This window comes from Podarcis melisellensis (genome assembly GCF_964234715.1).
Source record: "Podarcis melisellensis genome assembly, chromosome: 5".
Taxonomy (NCBI): Eukaryota; Metazoa; Chordata; class Lepidosauria; order Squamata; family Lacertidae; genus Podarcis; species Podarcis melisellensis.
In genome coordinates, this window is record NC_138537.1 from 71651672 (window position 1) to 71665708 (window position 14037).

At 41.1% G+C, this 14037-nt stretch overlaps 1 protein-coding gene across 10 annotated transcripts in view; it reads left to right on the forward strand.

Moving 5' to 3' along the window:
• The window catches only part of CTNNA3 (catenin alpha 3), a 564841-nt gene that overhangs the window by 402763 nt on the left and 148041 nt on the right, over positions 1-14037 (forward strand). For 9 of the 10 annotated variants that reach the window (XR_014168802.1, XR_014168803.1, XM_081913569.1 and 6 more), the window contains one exon: positions 9809-9965. The exons of the other annotated variant lie outside the window; for it this stretch is intronic. Coding sequence is in view for 7 of the 9 variants with exons in the window: in XM_081913569.1 (XP_081769695.1) it covers positions 9809-9965 (157 nt within the window). In the remaining 2 variants the exon portion in view is untranslated. The remainder of the gene's footprint in view (positions 1-9808; positions 9966-14037) is intronic. 10 annotated transcript variants of the gene reach the window in all.

Sequence of the window (14037 nt, forward strand, 5' to 3'; positions counted from 1 at the left end):
ACGAGGTTTTAACAGAAACGTTCCACCAAAGGTTCCCGAGGAAACCTCAGCCGATAGCAAGGTTTAGGAGGGAGTATTTCGGCACCACCGATGAGGAAGAGGAAATGGAAGGGTTCGCGGAGTCGGAGTTGGAAGAGGGAGTGGACTCCGATGACGAAGATTACCGAGAGAGTAGGAACAGCAACAAGTGGAGGGAAGTGTTCGCGACGTCGGAAGATGAGGGAGGTTCTTTCAGGGGTTTTACCTCCTCACCGCCAGTAGGGGAGGAGACGGGAGGGGGTGAAGGGGGCCCTGGAGGGGAGGTGGATGTCAGGGAACTGCCATCTAAAGCGCCGGGGGCGCAAAGGCTCACTGAGGTTGAGAGAGGAGTAGCAGCGGAAGAGGGAACCAGTAGAGGGCGAGCAAGAACTCCAAGGGAAAGTGAGTCGGAGGGATGGCTCAGAGACACTTCCAGCGAAAACAGTGGGGAGGTCTCAGGACCTCCTATAGGGACACCCACACCTCGCCGGAAACTGTCACGCCGAGAGGCCAGACGACGTGTTTCCGTTAAAGAGCTTTTATGTTGGAAAAGATTCCGAAAGCAGCCACTTTCGGATACTACTAGTGATTGACGCAGCCATGCTGGAGGGGCTCCGTCACAGGCAGAGGTTTGAAAACCTGATCAAACTCTGAGGGACTTGCATTTTACGCACAAGCAGCTCATCGTCCCATCACAATAACGAAAGACGGCAGACTACCAAAAACCTTTTTCGAAATGACTGACAATTTGGATTTGATTGACATATGGAGGATCAAGAACCCTCTAGGGAAGGAAGGAACTTTCTTTTCTGAGGCCCACATGACATGGACGCGAATCGACCAAATATGGATAACTAGAGGGCTGGCACCTAAGACCAGAAAAGTGGAAATCTGCCCAAAAACCTGCTCCGACCACAACGCTTTGAGAATGGAATTGAGATTAAATACAACCGGATCTTTCAGATGGAGAATGAATGACGCTTTGTTAAGAGATCAGGAGATTGTTAAGAAGGCCCAAAAAGTTTTAAAGGACTATTTTGAAATAAACTTAAAGACAAATGTGGAAAAAAGAACAATCTGGGACGCAAGTAAAGCAGTTATGAGAGGGTTTCTAATACAGCAGAACACGATTAAAAAAAGGCTCTGGAATGAAAAGAAGGAGAAGATTTTGGAGAAAATAAGAGAAGGAGAGAAAAAACTGAGATCCAGGCCTAAATCAAAGGAAGTATTGAGAGAAGTGAAGTTTTTCCAGGCACAATATTCGAAACTGATAAATCAAGAGGTGGAATGGAAAATTAAACAAATGAAACAAAGATCCTTTGAATCTGCTAATAAGTGCGGGAAGTTGTTGGCTTGGCAGTTGAAAAAGAGACAAAAACTTAATACAGTTACAAATCTAGAGATTGAAGGGAGAATGGTTCAGAAACCCGAGGAAATTAGAAAGTGTTTCCAGAGATATTTCAAAGAACTTTATTCACAAAGGCCACAAAAAGGCTCGGAGGTGGACCAATTTGTCACAACTAATGGATTACAAAAAATACCCCAGGAAATGAGAGCAACCCTGAACTGTAATATTACAATCCAAGAAATTGAATGCGCCATTCAGAACCTCCAACTGGGCAAGTCTCCGGGACCTGATGGACTTACTTCCAAATATTATAAGGCATTGAAGGATTCATTGATACAACCATTGTTGGAAGTTTGTAACCAGATTATGGAGGGGAGGAAGGCACCGGAAACGTGGAAAGAAGCTTTCATCACGTTGATACCAAAATCAGAAACTGAAAAAACTCAACTTAAAAACTACCGTCCTATCTCACTCCTAAATGTGGATTACAAAATCTTTGCAGACATTCTGGCAAGCAGGTTTAAGAAAGTATTAAATGAAGTGATTCATAAGGACCAAGCAGGCTTTCTCCCTGGCAGACATTTATTTGATAACACAAGAAACATCATTGACATTTTGGAATTTTTACAGACTAACTCAAATACAAGAGCGGTGTTGATCTTTATTGATGCGGAGAAAGCCTTTGACAACATTTCTTGGATGTTTATGAAGAAAAATTTGGAAAGGATGGGAGTAGGGCGGGGGTTTGAAAATGGAATAGAAGCAATTTATTCAGAACAAAAAGCTAAATTGATAGTAAACAACGTGGTGACAGAGGAGTTCAAAATTGAAAAAGGGACACGACAGGGGTGCCCTCTATCTCCTCTGTTGTTTATTTCAGTCCTGGAGGTGCTATTGAACATGATTAGAAATGACCGGTTGACACAGGGAATTGTGGTCGGAGAGAAACAATATAAACTGAAAGCTTTTGCAGATGACTTGGTATTAACATTACAGGAGCCAGCCTCTAGTACTAAAAGAGCGTTAGAATTAATTTCTGACTTTGGTCGGGTGGCGGGATTCAAGCTGAATAAACAAAAAACTAAAGTTTTAGCAAAAAACTTGACAACTACTGAAATAGAGGAGTTCAGAAAAGAAACAGAACTAAATGTGGTTAAAAAAGTAAAGTACTTAGGGGTGCACCTGACCTCCAAAAATTTGAATTTGTTTAAGGATAATTATGAGAAATGTTGGTCAGAGATCAAAAGAGACTTGGAAACATGGTCAAGACTGAAACTTTCCTTGTTGGGCAGAATAGCTGCTATAAAGATGAATGTTTTGCCGAAAATGCTATTTTTGTTTCAGGCCCTCCAGATCGTGGATAAGGTGGAATGTTTTGGAAAATGGCAGAGGGATATATCTAAATTTGTCTGGCAGGGCAAAAAGCCCCGAATAAAGTTTAAAATACTAACAGATGCGAAAGAAAGAGGGGGGTTTGCCCTGCCGGACTTGAAGTTATATTATGAATCTGCAGCCCTCTGCTGGTTGAAGGATTGGATTTTGTTGGAGAACACCGATGTCCTCGACCTGGAGGGATTTGATAATGCTTTTGGGTGGCATGCATATTTGTGGTACGACAAGGTTAAAGTTCATAAATCGTTCAAAAACCATATTGTCAGAAGGGCAATTTTTATGGTCTGGTCAAAATATAAAGACTTATTGGAGAGTAAAACTCCGAGGTGGCTCTCACCGATGGAGGCCAAAGCACGTAAAAGACTCAATATGGAGGCCCATTGGCCTAAATATTGGGAAATAATTGAAAAAATTGGAGATAAATGGAGGTTGCAGAGTATGGAAAAGTTAAAAAACAAGGTGCGAGATTGGTTGCATTATGCTCAAATTCAGGAAGTTTTTAAAGCGGACAAAAAAGTGGGTTTCCAGGAGGAAAAATCGAAACTAGAGACAGAGTTGCTTGAGCCAAAATCTAAGTTAATTTCGAGAATGTACAACTTGCTGCTTAAATGGAATACACAGGATGAGATTGTTAAATCCTCCATGATAAAGTGGGCGCAGGACTTGGGGCACAACATTATGTTTGAAGACTGGGAAAGGTTATGGAACACCGGAATGAAATTCACGGCATGTAGTGCCTTGAAGGAAAATATTATGAAAATGACATACCGGTGGTACATGACCCCAGTCAAGCTTGCAAAGATATATCACCTGTCTGACAATAAATGTTGGAAATGTAAAGAGGAGGAAGGGACATTTCTACACCTCTGGTGGACCTGCCCGAAGGTGAAGGCCTTCTGGGAGATGATACATAATGAACTAAAAAAGGTGCTTAGACTCACCTTACCCAAGAAACCGGAGGCCTTCCTCCTGGGCATGGTAGACCAGAGGGTGGCTAAGAAAGATAGAACTTTCTTTATGTACGCTACTACAGCAGCAAGGATCTTGATGGCAAAGCACTGGAAGACACAAAATCTACCCACATTGGAAGAATGGCAGACGCAGCTGATGGATTATATGGAACTGGCTGAAATGACTGGCAGAATTCGAGACTCGGGAGAAGAAGAAACGGAGGAAGTTTGGGAAAAATTTAAGGACTATCTGAAAAAACATTATAAATTGTATGAATGCTAAAAAATGCTTCTCTCTAGGAAATTATAGCTTCAGTATCGGTAAATCTTTGAATTGGTAAATAAGGCACAACAAGACAGAAGTGGTGTAATGAAATAATTTTATTGTGTTGAAACTAAAAATTAATGGATTTGGATTGAAATGTTTAGAGACCAGATATCACGATAAAATGGAAGATATATTATTATGTTTAAAATAAGTCAACAAATTGCTGAGGTTTTGGTTTTACAGAGAATGCAGTGTCCGGAAGATGGGGGGAGTCCATTAGATTTATGGAAACATGTATTTGGAATTTGAATTTTGTATACTATAAACCTAATAAAAATTATATTAAAAAAAAAGATAGATGGGTGAAGCAATGCATGAAGGCATATAGCTCAGCTGGTTAAAGCATGGTACTGTTAATGCCAAGGTTGCAGGTGTGATCCCCGTATGGGACAACCGCATATTCTTGCATTGCAGGAGGTTGGACTGGATGGTCCTCAGGGTCCCTTCCAACTCTACAGTTCTATTATCTTTGTAAGAAATGGTATCTGGTTGTTGCAGCTAGTGATTTTGCTAGTGAGGAGGAAGGTGCCATTTGAATTTGACTTGGGTGGGGGGAAATAGGGAACAAAAATTTGCTTTTTAATTCTCTTACCAAATGAAGCAGAAGAGAACTCATGCTGTGATTATTTAAAGTAGGGATGGGGAACCTGTACTCCCCTAAATATTGTTGAACTCAATATTGTGTCAGCAACATGCAACATGGCCAATGGACAGGGGTGATGAGAGTTGAGGCCAAGTAACATCTAGAGGGCAACAGGGGACACACACACACACAAAATTTACAACTTTATCAGTGAGCAAGGATTTAAGCCTAAGTCTGCCTGGTCCAAATCTGATGCATCCTCCACATTTACCTAATGGAATGTCATGTTATGTTGTTTGTTAAAAAATAGAACAGAAAACTGTGTCACAAAAAGTATCTGGGCAGTATTGTTCCTAAAAGGACTACTCTGGTTTGCTACCTGGCGCAACCATAGTTGTAAGAAATAATTCAGCCATTTTGAGTAATAATAATAATAATAATAATAATAATAATAATAATAATAATAATAATTTATTTATACCCCACCCTTTCCGGTTTAAAAACCGGGCTCAGTGTGGCTAACAGCAAATACAAAACATTGATTAAAATGTGACTTAAAAACAGCATAAAATACAACATAAATGCAGTATCAATGTCAATAAAATTCAAAAATTCAAAAAAAAATTGGGAGGTGGGGGGGAACCCAGTCAGTAAACATCAAATGATCACCAGGGCTAACAGGCCAAGTAGGTCCTACTAGGGCCAGCAAGGAGACCAGGGAAGAGTTTAAATGTGGAGTCTCAGAAGGTTTTCTTCATAAAAAAGGAAAGGGGAAAGGGAATGGAGGATCAGGCTAACTCAAGCAGCATGTTTCTCTTCATATAAATTGTAACTGGAGGCAATTTCATATTACAGTATGTTGTTATAAATGCTGAGAAACTGAAACACACTTCAGATGTAATTTGACCCAAAGTGCAGAAAGAAATAGAATAGCATCAGTTGCCTCTCTTGGCCAGAGTCCATTCCTACCTCCTCAAGTGTGAGCAGCAAGCATTTCCTTCCATGGAAACAAAGTGTTATGACAAGTTTCACCTCCAGCTTCATATCCTTATTTATTTATTTTGTTTAAAGGAGAATGAGAGTGATGTAATTGTTAAAGGGTAAGACATTGACCTGTGAGACCAGGATCCACATTCCCATTCAGCCGTGAAGCTCACTGGAGGATTGGGGGCTGGTCACCAGCTCCCAGAGTAACTTACCTCATAGGGTTGTTGTGAAGATAAATATGGAAACAAGGAGTGCCATGTTCTCCACCTTGGGTTCCTCGGAGGAAACGTGGGATATGAATGTAATAAATAAGTAAGAGTGTTTCTGAACCACATTGGGTTGTATTCAATGTAGTGCTAAGGTGAATGCTTTGTCATTACAAGGATTTCTCCTAGTGCAACAGAACGTTCTCCCCCTCTCCTCCCCACACTCCCCTAAATTGTTTCTGGGTTTCCCCCCAACCCTTTTGAGCAGATTTGAGGATGGTGCAGGGCACACATGGGGAGAGAAGAGAGGGGAAAATCCCCTTGCGCTGGGGCAGAAATTTAGTTGTCCTTAATATTAAAAAATTCCTAAGAGCTGTCCAAAAATACAACATGAAAACAATAACATATTTATCTAAAAACAAATGTGCAACATAAACCCGGTAAAAGAGCATTTTAATTAACATTATAATTATGCATTAAATTATTCTTTTTTAAAAACAACAACAACAATGTACTGCTGTATTCAGTGTCCTCCCAGGAGCAGGTTCTCATGCAGTGCAGGGCCCTGCAGTAGCAAAGAGTGGCAGAAAAGTATTCTGCATCTCGCCCTTTGGATTTTAGCCCTCAGTTTGAGGGGTTTGCTTTGTTTTTTGTTTTTAATCTTCAGAGAAACCACTTTAATGAAAACTAAGAAAATGGATTGCATTAGGTTTGATAAAGAGACAGGTTGCCTGTACCTGTTTTAATTATGAAAAAGGTGTGTTGGCCCAGGGACATATTGAATTTGAAGGGGGAGATAGATGGTGGCTAAGGCTGGCATTAGCGTGCAGTGCTCTTCTGTACCTGCCATGCCTACTATGAAGCATTTTTCAAAGTGTGTGTAGAATGTCAAAGACAAATTTCTACCAGGTGGATACGCTAAGTATGTGTCCCTGTAAGGATGCCGTCCTAATAATCTCTTAAATCTTCTGGTTTGATGTTTTGCTGCAAAGAACCATATTATATTGCTTTCAGCAGCACTGGTGCATTATACTGGAAGTTTAAGTCACCTCTTCAGAGATATCACCCTAGTGTTTTGTGTAAGGGGCTTCAGTGACAGTGAAATGATTTCAAAGAGTGAAATGCTAAACTAGCAAAAACAAAGGATGCTTTTCTATTAGTTAATGCTTATATAACTTTGAATTATTTATATACTAAGATGAAAAAAGAATGTTTATTTACATGGTGCAGGATTGCAGTGTATGAGCACAATTTAGCCCTTAATTAGGAAGCTAAACAAAAATATCAGTTTTGTTTTCATTATTGAATTGACTCTGTATAAAGAGGACACAAACCAAGTAGAGTTTGGATTTTAAATTGGCCTCAAAACTGCCTGCCATGAGGCTGAGATGCAAAACTGTCTGGCAATGTAAGACAGAGGGAATGGGGAAAGCATGGCAATTCGTATCCCTTTATGTCACGTGGTCAACTTATGCCTCTCTTTGTGCTGGGGCTGTATACCCCTGAATCCTGTTTGGGTCAGACACTGGAGGGGTCTTGCCTTTGTGTCTTAGGAATGTTCCAGGGGCACCTGGCCTGCCTGGAAAGAATATGCTGGGACAAACGCATGTATTGCAGGGGGTTGGACTAGATGACCCTTGGAGTCCCTTCCAACTCTGAAATTTTATGATTTTAGGATTCTAACTGGCATTGCAAACACATCGGGCAGCACTGTGACAGTGGGGCAACATGTGCTGAAGCTGAAGGACCATAATATCTGGGGCATCATGTTTTTCTGATCACCTGGAGCTTTCCAGGCTGTTTCACAAACTGTGCTCAGCATTGGCAGACTATGAAGATTGGTATCCTATCATATCTGGGGTAGTACCAACATTCCTGTGTACAAACATTTAAACTGATTGCTCTGATAGAAGAAATGGCCACCTTTGGAAAAAATGAACTTGTTAACTTTTGCAAGGTGGAATATAGAATTTGTGTGTGTGAGAATGATGTAGCAATATTGTTCTATTTAGCAGTTCTGTTTAACTTCACAATAAAATTTGAACTATAATATATATATATATTCCACGTTACTAAGAAACATTTGAATAATGACTTACATTTTACTCAGGTGTTCTTTTTCAAAAGAGAAAAGAAGAAAAAAATAAAACCAACCTGGTTTTTGACAAAAAGTATTTTAGCTGCCTTCAAATCTCAGGCTTTCCCAATTTTTGGAGTACCTCCTTTTATATATTCAGGGCCATATGAGATTTCTTTTTGTGTTATATATTTGTTTAATAATGCGAATCATAAATGCCTGTGTAATGCAAAATATGGTTTAGTAGCTTTTAATTTTTGACCGTTTTTCTTTATTATTTAGATAGATAGATAGATAGATTCTTTATTGTCATTACACAAGTGCAACATTGCACAAGTGCAACGAAATTGGATGCCATCCCTTAAAAAACAACAAAAGCAAAACAACAACAACAACCAAACAAACCACATTCCAGCCACACCCACACCCATCAAACTCCCAGGTCTGTTTGTTCTGTTTGTCAAAGGCAGCTTTAGTATGGAAAAAAAACCTCTATTAGAAACGCAAGATTTACCTTCAAACCTAATAGCTTTTTGAAACTGATTTAGATTTCTGTGTTTTAATGAACCGTTAACTTGAAAAGTATTCCCTAAAGTATTCCCTAAAAGAAAATGTATTTGTTTTGAGGACTGATGTCTTGGTATATTTTAAAGCTGGAAGCAATTTAATGCAATGAAAATTCAGGGAGCCTTCCTTAAAAAGGTAAAGGTAAAGGTACCCCTGCCCGTACGGGCCAGTCTTGACAGACTCTGGGGTTGTGCGCCCATCTCACTTAAGAGGCCAGGGGCCAGCGCTGTCCGGAGACACTTCCGGGTCACATGGCCAGCGTGACATCGCTGCTCTGGCGAGCCAGAGCTGCACACGGAAACGCCGTTTACCTTCCTGCTGGTAAGCGGTCCCTATTTATCTACTTGCACCCGGAGGTGCTTTCGAACTGCTAGGTTGGCAGGCGCTGGGACCGAGCAGTGGGAGCGCACCCCGCAGCTTACTCAACAAGAAAACAATTCTAGATAGAATTTCAAAAAAGAGGTGCAAAACTACATGTTTGATTTTGCTGTTGCATTTAACTTTCCATGCCTCATGTGGGCACGTAATGTGTCTATGTCATATGATTTATGAACTGAAAATACAGTACCCCTTTAAAATTGGACTTATAAAGCAAGGATGGTTTCCAATATGCTTCCAGTCTTTATTTATCACTTCTCTTAAAAGTATTAGGTATTAATTTATTCTTTAAAAGATTGCCATTACAGGTACCCTGACCTAATTAAAATTTTGTAAGTATTGTTATCTGTGCCTGCCCTACAGGAAGTATCTGGTGCTCAGAGGCTCTGTTGACACCAAACAGACTATTCATCTTCTTAAAAGTATTTAAATAATTGACTCTTCCACATACAAATAAAAACCACAAGTGTTTTCTTGCAGTCAGTTTGAAGATTTGAAGGTGAGACAGAAAGCAGGGGGCAAGTTAGCAGATGGGCAGCCTGAAAGCCTAATCTATGCATGAACAAGTTTATTAGGACAAGGCAGAATGGTTTGGGTCCCTTTTGTCACCTGACTGCTGCTGAGCTAGTAGCTGCAACACCCCTTTCTGGCCATGCATGATGGTGGCACTGCAGATGATGAGCAGGTAAGCATCTCTGTCCTCTCACCATCTACCATGGTCATGAGTGCAAAGGATATGATGCTTGTGTCTATCTGCTAGTCTTCCATTTGAGACTCTCTGACGCTGTTTCCTGTCTCACCCTAACAGAATTTAAAATCATCAGGAAGGTTAGCATATGCACAATATTTCTATGTGGTGTGAAAACTGAGACTTTTCTGTTGTAGAGCTTGGAAAACTGAAATGTAGTTAAATACTTTTCTGCCTGGTTTTAGGGTATTTTACAAAGAAAAGTGTGCATTTTCTTTTCCTGTAGGTTATCAACGCTGCTTTAGCTCTTGCGGCCAAACCCAAAAGCCAGGTGGTGAGAAACAACATGGAAATGTATAAAAACACATGGGAGAACCACATACATGTGCTCACTGAAGCTGTGGATGACATTACAAGCATTGATGACTTTCTTGCTGTATCAGGTGTGCTGCTTTTGATTTCATCTTTTCCCGTTGAGATACCTTTCCCGCTCCCTCTTTTTTTTTTAATGATTATCTGAGAAACGACACAATCCCTTAGGAAGCTGCATTATATCATCCAGCCTCCAGTATCTAGCCAGGTGTGAAATTAGTGTGAGGGAAAGTGAATATGAAGACAGAGGAATGCAATTGCTGCCAGTCCCTGTAGGAGTTTGCAAAAGACAGCAGAGGCTCGTTGCTCCCTTCACCTCATCCTCGGCTACAGCAAAAACATTGTACAGCTTGAAGCATGCAACCCACCAGTGGGATAGCCTTTAATGAAAATTAGTAGCATTTCTAGGCAGGCTTTGAAAGGTTCACATTTTACTCCTACTAAGATAAAAAGCTAATTAGTGGACCCAACTCACACTTGGGTTTTCAGGGGAAAGTAATTATAATTGTATGTGATTGAAAAGATGTTCTGAAATGCTTACTTGGCCATTAGGCACATCTAGCAGCAAAGGGGTGTAGCATGTTTCACAAACGTCAATAGAAACTGCTGAAATAATATCTAGGAACAGCAAGGTTGAGAAGAAACCATTAATATTCAGGACAAATTCAGGGAGTCAAGACACTCCAGCCAATTTGGGAATAAATGGCTGGGTTCACCCATGGCTTCCCATGTCAATTACACACTTCATGGTGCTCAGGAGACCAAACCCCTGGGTTTATGCGCTGTGAATCGAATCTTCAATGTGAACTTGGGCTTTGACACATAAATGCCCACATGAGATCCCATTTGTGGGATCTTTCACAGTCATAAAAAGAGGTTGAATAGTGTCATGTTTAAGGAGGGGTTGTGTGTCATGGTTGGGAAAGCAAACAGATACAAGTTGGTAGAAATATTTCAGTTCTCACTGTAGCCTTTTTAGAACCATTGTCATTTCTGACATCAGATTCAAAAATGGCTTTGAATTTTGGACCACTTTTTTCCCTTGTGGATTCGTTGTTTGTCCTTCACACAGATTTGTCTTTGAAAAAAGCTGTGTGTGAGCTGGCTTCTAATTATCAGGTGTGCTAGGCTTGTGTAGCTGTCAGATGTTGGTGTGTTTTTTGGCAGAAGCTCTGTGCATGAAGTCTGGTATATGCTCTGGAGAGGATTGCTATATTTGAATGCCAGGAAGATTTTCCCTTGTCCTATGTCAATGACTAGTAACCCTGGGAATGTCCCCCATTCCTCTGAAGTGTGTACCATGATTTGGCTCTTTAGCTATTTCTGTGCTTTTGACCATATACCGTACCATATCACTATTTTATTCTATCATCTCTCTCTCTCTTTCTCTCTCTCTCTCTATCATATATCTATCTATCTATCTATCTATCTATCATCTATCTAATGGGCTAATATGATTGTTTTGAGTATCTTGCTTACTCTGTCTAGCATCTTAAGCTTTATCAGATCTTAACCTTGCTGATAAAGGGGTGGCATTCTGTTTTAACTGTGTTGACTTTGGGAAGCCAGTTTTTGAACAAGTCTTCATTGTAGCATTCATCATTAAACCCAATCAAATACTGTGGGGTTTTTTTTAACTCTTTCACTGCTTGAATATCCTTCACCATCCCCACCATCAGTCACAGACAGATTTGAAAGGGGTTGAAAATTTAAAAAGAAAAGAAATCTATAACCAGTATGGTGCAGAGAGGCCTGCCATTTGTGCCATACTTTGCTGCAAAAAAAGATACAGGGACCTGCTCTTGGGTTTGAAAAGGGGGGGAATAAAAGCTGCAGGACTGTGCCAGACAACGAATGCTTGGGTTAGCATATTCAAATCAGCCTGGCTGGGCTAGCTAAGTGCAGACATTGAAGGTAGAGGTAAAAGACCCCTGGACGATTAAGTCCAGTCAAAGGCGACTATGAGGTGCGGCGCTCATCTCGCTTCAGGTGAGGGAGCCAGTGTTTGTCCACAGACAGCTTTCCAGGTCATGTGACCAGCATGACGAAATCACTTCTGGTGCAGTGGAGACATTGAGTGACAATGGGGAACCACTAAGAGCCTTTGGCAGTGCAAAAGAATTGTCCACCTGCCCACCCCCCTCACATTTTGGATTAGAGGTATACTGGTGTCAGAAGGAAAATAGACAGCTAAGTGATGGTCTGTAGTGGAATACGGATAAAGAGACACGACTGACAACCACGAGAGAAACAGAAGGAGTTTTGTGGGACGTAGTTCCTCAATGCCAGGTCCTTCTGAAGATCTTGCTTATATATTTATACTAAGCGCCCTTTTGCAGATGTTAAAGCTTTAAATACAAGCTAGGATGCTCTGGATTCTGTAAAGGGTATTGGATTCTACACTCTGTATGCTGATGCTGTGTGCGTGGCATTTCAGATTGCTAGCATTTCTGCCGGTCATATGGGGCACCTGCAAGACTGGGGAAAAGAAGTAATTGCCACTTCATCCCCTTTAGTCTCTTCAGATACCTCTTGGGTCCCTATTAGTTTTCAAAGGCTATGCGCAACAGCACCTCTTGTATATTGAACTGGCATTAGATTTGTAGAGATAAATGGGTCATAAAGCCACCTTCGTGTCTCCTATTCCTTGAATATTATTTACCAGCAGCAAAAAAAGAGGCCTTTATATGGAGTCTGGCTTTATGGTTTTATCTATAGTTATCTAGCATTCAGTTGCAACTGGTTGAACAATAAATAAATGTATAATTAAAAGTTTACCAGCAATTGTGTGTGTGTGTGTGTGTGTGCATGCACAGCCTGCACATACACTTATGCTATGGTATATTTTGAAGTGCTTCCTAAATTGAACAAATATACTGTGCCAAATTCACATTTTTAAGAGAGATATTAGTCTTGTAAAATGTATTCTAAAATAGTGTTCACTAAAAATGTATTCAGTGTAACCACCACATTCAGTGGTGGTTTTCTGCAGTCTTTCTTCAGCAATTAAGGAGGGGATGCGAACTGGCTCTCTTATTCATCTTGTATTGAGTCTGATTCTGCTTTATCTTCACAAAGAATGGCTCAACCTTTTAATGGTATTTCTGCAGAAAGCCCTCTCATTTTAGTGAGCAGCTGTGATGTTTCGTTAACTGTTAACTACCGGTAATTGTGATGAAATGCAACTACAAATTATCCAAATTGTCTTAAGGCACCCAGTAACTTGACTTGTGTGAAGCAACAAATGAGAAACAGCAACCATTCCGTTCCGGGTAACACAAATTTATGGGGCCTAGGAAGAGCACGAAGATATGATGGTTTGGCTAAAAATTCCACACCATTTGACACACCATGTGACTTGCTTCTTTCTGCTAGACAACAGGAGGGAGCTCCATTTTCAGTATACTCTAAGCAACCCCCTGCTAATAGTGAACTCAAGTGGCAGAGTCAAACTAGATCAACTGAGAAACAAGAGGGATGAACAGGAGAGATTTGCCCTTTGCAGAAGTACAAGAAAATCTTTCAAAAATAAAATCTAAGGGCTCACCCCCCGCCTCTCAATGAAATAATTCAATGAGGACCGAGAATACTCAGTAGCCACTAAATGTTGAGTGTTAGTAGTGAGGAACAGAGGCATACTCAGGTTCCCTTGTATCCTTTGCAAGGATCTGCATTGGTGCCTCCAAAGCCATGGAAGTCAACAACCAAACTGGCAGGTGAGATAGGGCTCCTGTCCTAGAAGCATGTCTCACTGGTGCTGCTAGTTGAAGGAGGAAGGTTTGGTTTTTCCAGGTGTTGCGAGCAGTGCCAGAGAGCCCAGTCGAACCTTGGTCTGTCCATCCTCATTAGGGGCAAAGAGCAACCCGCCTTCCCCCACTTCCCTTCACGGTTCTTTCACCCCTTCACTTCAGCGGGGCAAGTTGCCCAGGGTGGTGCCGTGCCAGTGCCTGCCAGTGCACCTCCCAAGTTCCTTCTTCCTCCTCCTCTCATGCTGATGCTGCAATGCAGGTAGTTAAGCTGCCTCATCATTACAGGGCATATACAGAGAGAGGGGGTAGGAGGGTGGGAATGTGTCAGTGGCTGCTATTACTTCAAAGATGGCTGCACTGAAGACAAGTACTGCCTCCTGCTGCTGCTGCTGCC